The sequence below is a fragment of the Coffea arabica genome, chromosome 1e (genome assembly GCF_036785885.1).
Source record: "Coffea arabica cultivar ET-39 chromosome 1e, Coffea Arabica ET-39 HiFi, whole genome shotgun sequence".
NCBI classification, from domain to species: Eukaryota; Viridiplantae; Streptophyta; class Magnoliopsida; order Gentianales; family Rubiaceae; genus Coffea; species Coffea arabica.
In genome coordinates, this window is record NC_092311.1 from 41,311,067 (window position 1) to 41,323,975 (window position 12,909).

Sequence of the window (12,909 nt, forward strand, 5' to 3'; positions counted from 1 at the left end):
GGAAGATACCTCCACCAAAGCTCTGAAGCCAACTGATACGTTCCTCGATCAACACGTTTCGAGACACGTAGCACGTTTGCCCAAGGATCTAGCGAGGATGTCCAACGCTTGGAATTGCGGGATCTAGAACCAAACGGACGACACGATTTGATTCAAGACGGTAGACGACACTCCGATGAAGGTGAATACTCCAGGGGAATAGGTCGGTAGAACAATCTAGGACAGGACGCAAGACTGCTCAAAACCCTTGCCAAAGCAAGTAAAGGGGTCGAATCTCTCTCTCAAGAAGAATCGAAAATATGCAAAACTTTATTGATAAAACGTCTCCCTTAAACCTTACAAAGCAAGCCTATTTATAGGCTAAAGTGACTAAAACCCTAAAGGCTAGGAAAAGGAAAAAGTCGGCCCATGTTTTTGGAACAAGATGGGCCGACCCATGCTCTTACTTAATCATTAACTAATTGCTAACTAATTGATGGGGCCTAAGGCCTTATTCGCTTGGTGGCCCGCTTGACTCTTCGTGGACTTGGATCATGGTGTAAACGACTCGATTGTCTCTCTCCAAGCCCTCAATATCTTAGTGAACTCCATGTTGGTCTTGAACGTTCCTTGAATTGCTTAGCCCGTGCACATGTGACTGGGCCCAATGGTACTTGAACTGGGTCATTGGTGGGCCAAGGTCCGTGCACACATCAAACTGGATTTTAATGTCTTCATACAAATTGTAGATCTCTTTCTTAGCTTTAAATTGGTATAAAGATCACCTCAATCCGATCAGTGTAGCTCCAGATATAGTCGAAATACTGAAAAGTGTCAAAACTGTCTTGACTTGCATTTCCTTACTTAAACGTTTTTCACTTCATTTTTCTTTTTACCACTTTGAATTCATCACCAAATCTCTATTTTTCACTTCAATTGACATCCTTTGGTGATTGAATCATCATTCCTACATAAAAATGAAGTTTTTACTATTAAAATCAATAGAAATGCAATATTAGCCACTTTTACCAAAAATGTATATTTTTACCAAAACCTTAGTTATTTTAATTATAAAACTAAATAATCAAACCAAATTAACTAATAAAATGCACTTAAAAATACGTAAAATAAATCCTTATCAAATTCAGTTCACGTATAAAACGGTCCTAAAATAATTAGCGCACTATGATACAATGTTATGTTAATAACAAATATTTTTTTTACTGAAAGTCTCAAATATCTATGCCATACATATGAGGGATATTTTACCATATTTGTATCTAACTGTAAGCACAAATTTCGTTGCCGAAAATAAAAGACATGAAAACTTGCACAAATATCAAATTTATTAAATCAAATAATAAGAGAGTTACAATCTCTAAAAATTCTTTTTTCTTTTGATAATTACAATTTCTAAAAATTCTTGAATCAAAGAAATTAATCCCCTAATTCTTCTCTTCAAAAGCACTCCTAATTAAAGCATAATAAAATCAAGTTTTTTTTAACATTTTAATGTAGTAGTTATGTTTACTAAAAAATTAGTAAACCATTCCTACAATGCATTCCTTCTCCTAAAAGTACTAATATTTTGTAAATAAATTGAAATAATTTTGTAAAAGATTTTATGCATTTTCACTAATATAATCAAGAGAATTTTGCACCTTTAAAATATAAATAGAAAGAAAGGAAAATGGTATGAGTGTAAAGGTGACCAAATGCAATATATATCACATCATGTGTTTAGATATGATTTGTTAAGTAATCAATAATTTAGTCCTGGTCAATATATGATGCATATTGGTTTCTTATAAATAAAAATATAGTTTAGAAATTATGCATTAACAGAATTCGTAGTTTGAATGCAATCAATTGAGCACCTATTTCCTTTTTTTAAGTAGCTATTATTTATTTTATTACTTAGGTTATATATTTACATGTAAAATAACAACAATAGCATGCCAATCTTGGGACTAATAGAACGTCAGTTATTGTTAACTAAACTAATTTTACATTGATAAAAATTAGTCTAGAAAATGAAATGTTAATAGCAACAATTGGTCAAAAAATAGCAATCTTTTAATTTTGGGAAAATAAAAAATAAGTTCCCAAAATATTTCACTTTTATTTTTAAAAAAATCTCAACTTGTTAATTAAATTCAAAATGATTTTATAATAAAAAATATTCTTCCTCAAATTAACATCAATGATTAGATATGAGATACAAATATGGGAAAAAAAGAGATAAAAATATGGTAAAATATCTCTCATACATATGTCATGCATATTGGAGACTTTTGGCAAAAAAAATTTTGTTGTTAAAAAAATATGGTATTGTAGTGTGCTAATTATTTTAGGATCATTTTGTACGTGAACTAAATTTAATTTAAATTATACAATAGATTATATATGCATGTGATTTTTGTTTAGTGGTTGGATCTTATATTCGTGAACAATCTTCAGAGAAAAAAAATTCCAGATTATACTAATGTTGTTATTTTTATTGTTGTATTAATTGTTACACTATTTCTCTCATTTTGTTAGGTCTATATTAATACAAGTTTAATTCTTATTATTTCTTGTGTCCTAGACAATAAATATATTAAAAATTTATCATCTTATTATATTAATAGGTTTTAAATTATAGAAATTACATAGATAAGTGATATTCCATATATAACTAGGAAGATATGTTGTTATTATTATCCAAACTTTTAAACTTTTGAAAAATTATTCAAAATTAGAATACGATAAAATTTTATTATTTTATAAGGGTATGTGAAAAGTCAAAATATTTTCATAGTATTTTAAAATATATAAATACAAAAAAATTTTAAATTTATACATATAATCATATATTATACAAGTATATTACGAGTACTTACTAACTAAGGTACTAAGTTTTAATCATTAATAAAATATTTTTTTGTTATTTTAAATAAACTTCCTAGTATTGGTTTGGTATAAGTTTTTTAAGCAAAATAATACATTTGTGCCATAAATTAGTAAGTTTTGGTCATTAATCAAATTTACTATGTTATAAGTAAGAATTACTATTTATGTATAAAAACTTACTATTACTTGAACTCAACTTACTCTCTCAAAAGTATGTTTGGGATATAAATTTATCTCTTTAAAAAGTAAGTTTCATATTTATTTCAATTTATCTTTTGAGACACAAAAGTTACTAATTATTACGGTTAACTTACTATTTTAGATGAGAAACTTACCTCCTTATTTTTAGGCATTATCCCATTTAGGTGGATAAGTCCAACAAGTAATTAATTAAATGGTCGCTAAAAGTATAACATGTTATATCAGGTAAAAACTGTTTAGTTACCATATTATATATATATATATATATATAATATTGTATGTATGTAGTAGAATACAAAAAATTACATAAAACAAAAGAAAATTATGAAATCTGATTTCCTGCATATTTTTAAGCCAAACCCCATTTTTTTATTACATTTGACCAAGGCAATGACTACTTATTTATATATTTATTTTTATTATCCACTTAGAGTCTTAGACAAGATTAATTGATATAACTGACCAACCTGGTCTGAATTTCAGAACACTACTAGCGTGGACATTAGACTTCCGGTATTACACAATGAATAAGATGAAAAAGTACTATTCCTCAAACAGCTCTCTCTTCCACATCATTTAGATAATTTAGATTAGATAAGATGATAATATACCGCTAGGATCCCGTCAACACAAATACTGATAAGACATGCCAACTAAACATGATAAGATTTTAGTGGAGTCAAGTTTAAATGTCTTGGTCAATGCCTTTAATTACGTTACAAATCCTTGTCAGAGTGACATTCTGCCTCAGATTAAACCAAAAAAAAAAAAAAAAAAAACCACAAAGAAGCATATATCTAATTTCCAAAAATTACACTTATTTTTTATACTTCTAACTTGTTATATGTCATTGTTATTCAAGTTTGATATTTAACCACTAGAGGAGGTAGACTAGTTCCACGATCGCCCAAGACTAGTTTTTTTTTCATGGTTTTTAAAATAGACTCCAAGCTTTATAAAAGGGAAGGGAGAAAGAACAGAGCTTAAGAGTCAAACTAAGGACTATACAATCACTTGACTCATGTTCTTTGCTAACTAAATTAGATCTTGAAGTGCTTAAAATTTTTTCCACAATTTGTTAGAAGAACAAAAAATTATTTCAAACGTCTAAAAAGTTTTAAAACTATTTGGGTGCGTCATTGGTGTAGTAGCTTAATTAGTTCGCAGAACTAAGAAATACTGTGGAATCAAGGAATCAGGGTACCTGAAAAGGAGTAGGTAAGCATACCTTTAAGTAACGAAGTATAAGCAGATTGAGAGACGCATTCTTTTTTGTTTTTCGAAGGCATTCTTTTTTGTTATGAATTTATTAAAGTAGTGTTCGAACTTCGAACACAGAAGAATTGTATGCATTTTAAGCTTTACCAAAAACCACAAGGGAAAATTTAAAAAAATGAGATTTTTGACAATTTCGCTTAGCACCTCTCAAATTTACATAATAAGAGAGACTCCCTTGGTGCAAAAAAATGGCTACAATACCATGCATTTTACAATTAACGCATTATCTATAAAAGATCAAATACATATGAACTAGGAAATTTAGTACTTACTCAAAACATGCTTTCATAAATGTTCATCTAATGATGCCCTAACAAAGACCACAATGATTTGATTACGGAACTAAACATGCACCGATGATCAGTACTGGTCGTCCTTTGAAGTTGAGACTCTTGGCATGTACTCCACTGAAGCCGGCCACTCACTTGGTCGGCCTGTCATTTTCTAGGCGGAAAATCTGCTGCATAAATGTGATTGGAAGAGGCTGCAACTTTGATTTCAAACTATGACAATATAATTAAGATCTTGAACTCTATCTTGAAGTGGGATAATCAGCAACATGATATTAATTGCTAGTAAAACTTCAGGATGTAGAATGCTAAAAATTGTAGGTGATCTCTAGTAACTTGATTGATATGGGAAGTTTTCTTAAGTAGAAGGTACCCACACCGATGAAAAGCTTGTTTTGCATGGGGAAAAAAACAGCCAACAAAATCATCAAAAGACAAATTATCCATTATACCTAAGACAGCAAAAGGTTGTGGGAAGCAGATTGAAGACAATTTGACCGGAGGCTGCAAAAATGATTGTGTTCGAGGGAACAAAAAAGAGGAAATTAGTCTCATTCATTTGTACCTTTCCTGTGGTGTTACTTGGTGTATATAGTTGTGTTGGTGCTGGCAGAACTTGAACAAGAAAAAATGTTGCAAGAATTGTTGGAAAGTAAAATGGTATCTATCGCCTCCAGATGAGATCCCACCAGGAAGGAGGCAGTAAACACAAGAACGCGATTAAAGTACACATCAAGAGACATTTTTTTTTTCAGTACACATTAGTGACATTTCTGAATGTCAATAAATGGGAATTTTCTTATACTATGCAAATTGCCAAGATAAACAGGAACATAAGTATATACGAGCTGATAAATTAAGTAATCACTCAAACATGCTTCTTGTAAATGTTCATCCGATGATGCCCTATATAAGAAAGACCACAATAATTGATCATAAAGCTGGATTAACTTAATTTCCATAATGAAACTCACAACTATACACAAAAGGAAGTCCAGAAATATGGCCGTGCGACGTTTGAGGATTAAACATGCATTATTGCTCAAGGATTGATCTTGATAAGAGTAGAGTCGGCCCTTTCTTGTAGAGAATCTTGACACGCCTTCATAGCCACTCACTTGGTCAGCCTGTGCATTTTGTAGGTGAAAGACTGCTGCACAAGGGTGACTGGAAGATGCTGCAACTTTGATTTCAAAACTAATAGTGACAATATTATGATCTTGACCGCTATCGTGAAATGGGATAAAGATAATGAACAACATAATTATTAGGCATCTTGCCAGTAGAAGTTCAGGATGCAGAATGTTCGAAGTTGTAGATGATCTCTAGCAAAAGTTCATGGGACTCACAACTCAGAAGTTGTCCAATTCAAACTGGTTCTTGTAATTTTTAGGAGTTCTAGTATAAAATCGTAGAATTCAGGTGCAAATTTGAACTTGTCTACTCATATAATTAAATTTGTGTAAAATTCGGGATTACACGAAAATTCTACAAATTTACACTAAATGTCTTCATATTTACACGAAACTATCTGAACAGGAAATTTTTTTGACTTATGATGCCCGTGATCTGCAAAACATGAGGGGCTACAAGTTGCTCAGTTTGGCTCACATGTAGAGGTCAGGTCTATGCAATGGATTCAAATCTTGATTTTTAAATAACATCGAAATCATGTGAAGTATAAGGATCATAAATACGTTAGCAAAAACTTGAGAAAATGATCTCTCTGGTGATATGATGGCTACTGAAAGTAGATAGTTTGCCAATAGACAGACCCCGAAAATCCCCATATAAAGGGAAAGGGGTCTGGGAAGCAGGAGGAAGATAACTCGAAGGCTGATTACAAAAAGTGCTGTGTTCAAGGTAATAAAACTCGGGAACAGTTCCCCATCCATTTGTGCTTTTCCTGTGGCGCCGTTACTGGTGTATATAGTTGTATTGTTGCCGGAAAAACTTGAACTAGAAGAAATGTTGCAAGAGTTTTGGAAAGACAAAATGGTATCACCTGCTGATGAAATTCCACCGGGAGGTTTTAGTACAGCTGAATAGGTAGCTGTCACAAATAGTACAGCTACCACAAGGAGGGCATTTCGCGTCTCACTTGACACATCATTTAAAGCAGCATAAAAGTCCAACATTCGCCCGGGATTTAGACTCAAAATATCGGCTAAGTTGTCGGATGGACGTAGAGATGAAGATCTTTTAGCACCTGCATCGCGCAATGCTTTGGCAATTCTCTCATCACCTCTGATTGCGAGGCCGAGAAAAGTATCGAGGCATGTTAAACCTTCTAAGTTCTTTGCATTAATTGTTTTGAGTCTTTTGACTTCGCTGATGAGCAACCTGACAACCTGAAGAAGTGACCAAGATTTCAATAATATTAGCCATTTAAAAGTCTATCCAAATTGTATACAGGCAGTTTTCACACATCGTGCTTATGACCCTAATGCAAATGCAAAAGACACAATTAGAGAAAAAAATTATGCAAATCAGAAAAAGTGCATAAAGACACTATTTGATTATATCAATTTTAACATACTTTAGTGAATTAAATTTTCACAAAAGAAAAATCAAGCTACGAAAGGAAAAACATCTCTTGCCTCAAAGTTGTTTGTGGAAGCTGCAATATGCAACGCTGTATCTCCATTCTCATCTTTCCAGTTCAAGATCTGTTCATTCTCTGCTATCTCAAGCCAACCTAAGAGTACCCGTAAAGCTCTGACCTTTATATATCTCACAGCAATATGAACAGCCGTTTCTCCTCGAATTGTCAAATCTTGAATGGATTTTGGGCATAACAGTAGAAAATAAGCCAAAAGATCAGCATCACCCACTTGAGCCACATGGTGCAAAGGCGTAAGCCTCTCTCTTCCTTTGACGCGAATGAGCTCCGGATCATACTTGACGAGCCGCTTAACTGTTTGATGTTGCTCGCTTTGCAATGCCAAGTCCAGCGGACTGTATCCATCTGGGTTGAGCTTCGAGCCAAACGAGGGCTTTAAGCTTAGGACTTCAATGGCGAAGTGGCTTGAGCCAGCAGCAGCTGCGATGTGTGCAGGCGTGTCCACAAATGATGGCTCATCATATTTATCCAGAATGGTTGGATCAAGCCGGAGTAATTCGTACAACTCACTGATCTCTCCCGATTGAGCAGCCTCGCTCAGTCTCTGCTCCATAACTTGCTATGCAACCTAGTTCAGCAAAATTTTACCTCATATATAGCAAGAAAATAGTAACTCTATTACATTTTTATAACTGGATGGCCCTATAGCTAAGAACTTGCTCGGAAGGTTCATTGGCATTTCGAAAAATGTTATGCTTAGCTGTTAGCAGTTGACATTAGTTTTTTTTTTTTCAGCCAATTGACATCAGTCTTTATTCTATCCAGGGGAGAGCCATATATTTCTCTCATAAGCCCAACATTTCTTGCACGACTGTGGATAACGGTTACATGCCCATCAATTACTCCAGCTGTTCTTTCAAAAACTTTGACCATCGAACAAAAGGCATGATCTTTGTCCTCAAGACCCAATTTCATTGATATTAAAATAGGTGATTGTGACTTTGGTGGTTTGATTTTGAAGTTCTCTCCTTCTTACTCATCAGTCTCCTTTTGAACTGAGTATTGAGAAGCTTTTGATTGCTTTGATTTGGTCAATGTTATGAAATCCGGACCGGACCGGCGGGTTCGACCGGTCGGACCGCGAACCGGCCATGTCTCCGGTCCGGCTCACTACTAAAGTTGACTTGTTATAAGAACCAGTCAAAACCGTAAAACCGTTAGAACCATTCAACCCGGATTGACCCATTGAACCACGGTTTTTTATTTTTTCCTAATTTTTTAAACCGAATTTAAAAGTCTTGAAAGGTGACAACGTATCTTCCCAACTTTTCTTTCTAACCCTAATTAGTTTTGTACCCGTTCGTTGAACGGGAATCGTCGAAAAATAATAAATTTTAGTCAATTTATAAAAATGTCGATATAAAATACATATTTAATGTATTAACTTGTCTTAAGTATATTACTATGTGCGCATTGTAATGTAAAGTATTCTTATAATATAAATTTGAACATCTAATTCAATGAATAATAATTCAAAAATAGAAAAAATAACATTCAACAATACCATAACATTCAAAAACTTGAAAATAAATAAAAAGTGCAGTAAATAGTATCAAATAATATTCTACTATTCAGAAACTTGTTTTTGTTTTTTTTCTATTTGAACATTCTCCTCGATTTGTCCGTGCAAATCAGCATTTATTGATTTTCTATTATCACTGCATGATAGCAAAGTAGAATAACTAAGTATAAAAAAAATAAATGATTTATCGCATTCAAGTTTGTGTATAACAATACGTAAAGATTATAATTAAGTAAACGGCCAGAGTCTTTTAATTAACTAATGAATTTGCAGATATATCTAATAGAGATATTTATGTCTCTTGTATTTATATCGCATTACTTTCCAGTGCCTTTTGTTTTTGGTTGTTTTTCCTGGAGGCAAATTAACAAACATCGTAGTATATGATCACAAAAATCAATTAACAAACATGTTAGAAAAAATCCTACTTAAATAACGATGAAAGTACTTGTTTAAATCCTATGTCTTCATACAAAACAAATAGAAAATAAAACAAAAAAAAAAACAAAATTCAAGATATGTTACTAAGCTCTTACAATTGAAGATCAACATACCTTTTTAAGATGTATATGTGTGTGTATATATATATATATATATATTGAAAGAAGATGTACCTGATAATCAAGAGGAGTGGAAACCCAAAATCGATACTTTAATATACCAACCACTTGTACTGGAAATACCTAACCATGAATTTGGTGCTTGAAATCAATATATTAGAGACTATATGTAATGTAGACATAGGAAATAAGAATTGATAAGAATACAAAGAGATATTGATAAGAACATTAAAAGTATGTTTATCTTAATTTAAGTTGCTTAAAGTACGTAACTTTGGGTAGAAAATAAAAATCCTATAATATTAAGAATTCTTATAAGAAATAAAACCATAATCATCCAAATAACTTTGGGTCGGAAATAAGACCTTATGTGACCCATACTATGCACGTATATAAACCTATACATAATAAATTTACAAATGCGTTATCAAGATAGATTTTACCGATCTTAAAAGACCACCTCCACTATATCGAGTCCTTTAAGTGCATGGACTCCTATAATGTGGGTTCACACACAAAATACTCCCCACCATCTGGACAGAGATGTATTGTGATTAAGGAATTATTAGCAGAAATATATTAAAAAAAAGGCGGGCGGAGGACACTACGGACAGAGGCCTTTCTCTTGGATTGGAGGACACTATGGACGGAGGGTCGGGTAGGGGTCTTCGAGGTGCAAAACTTCAACAAATATCTAATGTTTTATCTCATCTTTCTTTAGCTATGATAATGGGATTTTATTTCTTTGGTTGATGACACTCCATTTTCTTTATGGGCTTTTTCAGAATTTTTCAATCAGATGAAGTGCCATTTCTCTTTGTACATCAATTATGCATGGGGACTGTGAGTCTTGTAAAAATTTTCTCTGGCTAACTTTCTTTAATTTTCATATCTAGATTGTTTGTATGTTGTTCTATATATGGGTAGATTATCTTAAAATAAAAAGGATCTATGATGAAGCTGTTAAAAAAAAATAGAATAGGACACTATAAAAAAATATATTATCATTTATTCCTATATATCTAATAGAGGAGATTTATGTCTCTTTTATTTATATCGCATTACTTTTCAGTTCCTTTTTTGGGTAGGAAATAAGAATCATATAATATTAAAATTTTTTATAGGAAATAAGAATTGATATATATCCAAACAAAAAAGGAGCAAGTCATGTAAGAAACTACTTGCCATCTCGTTAAGCCACATAGAAAAGAGAAAATATGAAGGGATAAGTATGAGAATACGACTTTATTATATATATATATATATGATTTCTAATGACGGCTGCCGCACACACTCTCTCATTCTTAATCTCTTCTCCAGTTCTCTTTCTTCTTGTTTCAAATTAAGAATCCAAATTCTCAATGGCATCGGGCTTCTTAAATATGGGGTTTCTCAACTTCAATTCTCTATTTTTTCTTGCAAAAGATTGGATTAATCTCACAAATCTTAACTCTCAAGACATCGTCCAGGTTAGTTTCATTTTTTTTTCATTTATTTGTTTATTACTTGGCGTTTGACAGATTGTATGATTCTTGAGGTCTGCAATTTTTGGTAGTTTTATTTTTATTGTTCAATTTTTCTTTGAAGAGCAATTTGTCTATTTCAGTTTTTTTTCTTTTTCTTTTCTGGGTAAGAACTTGAATGCCATGAGAGAAAACCAGTGCAGAAAGCTAATTTACTTGATCAACTATTATGTCACAAAACTCAGGATTCAATTCCTATTTTTGGTATTGTATATGTACTTCACTTTTGTTGATTATGTACTGGAAAATTCTTGAAGTACTTTGCACTAAAATATATAATTTATTTTGGCTGCTCTTATCCATTAGGAATACTCAAGAACATAATCTTTATACTAGGCCGACAAACGATGTTAGGGACACTATTTAGTGGATTTTCCAAAATATTGCAACAGGCTACACTTGCAATTTTTGTGCCTATTCCAGAGCATGATGATCAAATTGCGTGGCTTGAAAATTCTTCAGGGATGTTTTCCGTAAAGGATGCTATGAAAACATTCCGGCCCGAGGTACCGCTGTACATTGGAGTAGTTTAGTATGGTATGAAAATCACATTCCTAGATATGTTTTTATATTGTGTTTTGTATGTAACAAAGACTTAGTACACTGGATTTGAGGAAATGCGGTGTTCTCAGTTGGGGAAAAATTTCTAGAACTCATGAAAATTGGATTCTACTTGTAGAGTGGGGCTTAGATTTTAAGCAATTTTGTTGGTTTGCAATGCTTAGTGTTATTTTGCTGATGTAGTTTGAGGATTTCCTCGTGTATGTGCTACATTGCAAATCATTAATGAAGTTCTTTCTATTCTGCTAAAAAAAAATTATTTTTTTGATAGGTATAACTGAGATGAATTATTTGCTTGATTTTAGAATTTAAAAAATTAATCTATGAAAGTCAAGTGGTTTGAAATATTTAACTTTTTATCAAGTGATGTCTTGAATTAGTCTATAAGATTTCTTATTTTGTGCACATGAATGTGTGTAATACATATATATTTATATATATATATAAATCATTGAACCATGATTGAACCGGTCCGATCGATCGAACCTCGACCCCCTCACCTTACCGGTTCAATTAACGGTCCGAGTTTCAAAACATTGGATTTGGTGGGAAAGTGAAGTGCCAACAAAGTCTTTTCAGCCAATAAAAAAAATATTGGAGTCTTCAGAGTTTTTTGTTGGAGCAAACATTTCTTCTTCTTCTTCTTCTTCTTTTTGGTTAAGTGAGAGGTTTTAAATTTCAGAACTCTCACCTTACCACTCAATCTAACTTTCTCTCGTCTTCTTTTTTTTTTTTTTTGGTTAAGTGAAAGGTTTTAAATTTCAGAACTCTCACCTTACCACTCAATCTAACTCTCTCTCTCGTTGGAGTACACATGTCAATAGGTCATTGATATATGGATAAGAAAGTACTTTAATCCCTCATTTATTATATGAGAATATCTAGAATGGAAAGTTCCTCCACCTAATATACATTTTCACCTAGAAAGGTCGGGAAAAAATTTACTATTTTAAGATCCAGTAGACAAGTCAGAATAGACTGTCTATCAAGTTTTCAATTTTTGATGTAACCAATATTTCGATGTCGGATTCGAATACAATAAATAGAAATTTGACTTCTTTGTCCTAGATTAGTTTATAGGACATAAGATGTTTTAATATTTTTTGCTTTATTTGTTCAATCATGGTATTTTGTCTATTTACATGAAATTTTGATATTTTTTTACTTTAAGAATAAATGAGGATTGATATCAAAATTCTTCAATTGCACTACTTGATTCGTTCTAACATTTAGATTTTTACGTTAAAGTTTTGCATCCTCTAACAAATATAATTAATAACATAAAATATAATTACATCATTTTAAACAAGTATGATTTATTTTTTAAATAAAAAAATCTTGCACAATTGTTCAAAAGTCAAAGAATTAAGTATCTTAAAAGATTTGTTTTCTAGTTAAAAAATAAAAAATTGTTTTAAATACAATAAAATTATTTGGTATAATAAATAACATTTAAATATTTATTGACTTAAAAATAGGC

The 12,909-nt window shown here is 32.0% G+C and overlaps 1 protein-coding gene and 1 long non-coding RNA gene across 3 annotated transcripts; one reads left to right on the forward strand and one right to left on the reverse strand.

The window, feature by feature from the left end:
* Nucleotides 1-5,453: 5,453 nt before the first annotated feature.
* Nucleotides 5,454-7,920, reverse strand: LOC113694561 (ankyrin repeat-containing protein BDA1-like). Of its 2 annotated transcripts, XM_072056137.1 has the most exons (3): nt 7,241-7,920; nt 6,646-6,991; nt 5,454-5,767 (listed from the first exon to the last, which is right to left on the reverse strand). In XM_072056137.1, the coding sequence occupies exons 1-3, from the start codon at nt 7,814-7,816 to the stop codon at nt 5,763-5,765; spliced, it is 927 nt and encodes a 308-aa protein (XP_071912238.1). In that variant the 5' UTR covers nt 7,817-7,920; the 3' UTR covers nt 5,454-5,762. The 2 variants fall into 2 exon arrangements, with proteins under 2 accessions (XP_071912238.1, XP_027069202.1); XM_027213401.2 differs by having other exon boundaries at nt 5,454-6,991; nt 7,241-7,918.
* A 2,712-nt stretch (nt 7,921-10,632) lies between these two features.
* Nucleotides 10,633-11,249, forward strand: LOC140021487 (uncharacterized). The gene is made up of 2 exons (XR_011825316.1): nt 10,633-10,814; nt 11,175-11,249. It is a non-coding gene; the product is annotated as an uncharacterized lncRNA (long non-coding RNA).
* The last annotated feature ends 1,660 nt before the right edge of the window (nt 11,250-12,909 follow it).

Bases quoted from the DNA above. Each gene is read 5' to 3' on its own strand.
- LOC113694561 (XM_027213401.2), bottom strand. From the start codon at position 7,816: ATGGAGCAGAGACTGAGCGAGGCTGCTCAATCGGGAGAGATCAGTGAG. The intron at 6,992-7,240 runs GCAAGAGATGTT...TCACTTCTTCAG, and splicing joins CTTCCACAAACAACTTTGAG to GTTGTCAGGTTGCTCATCAG.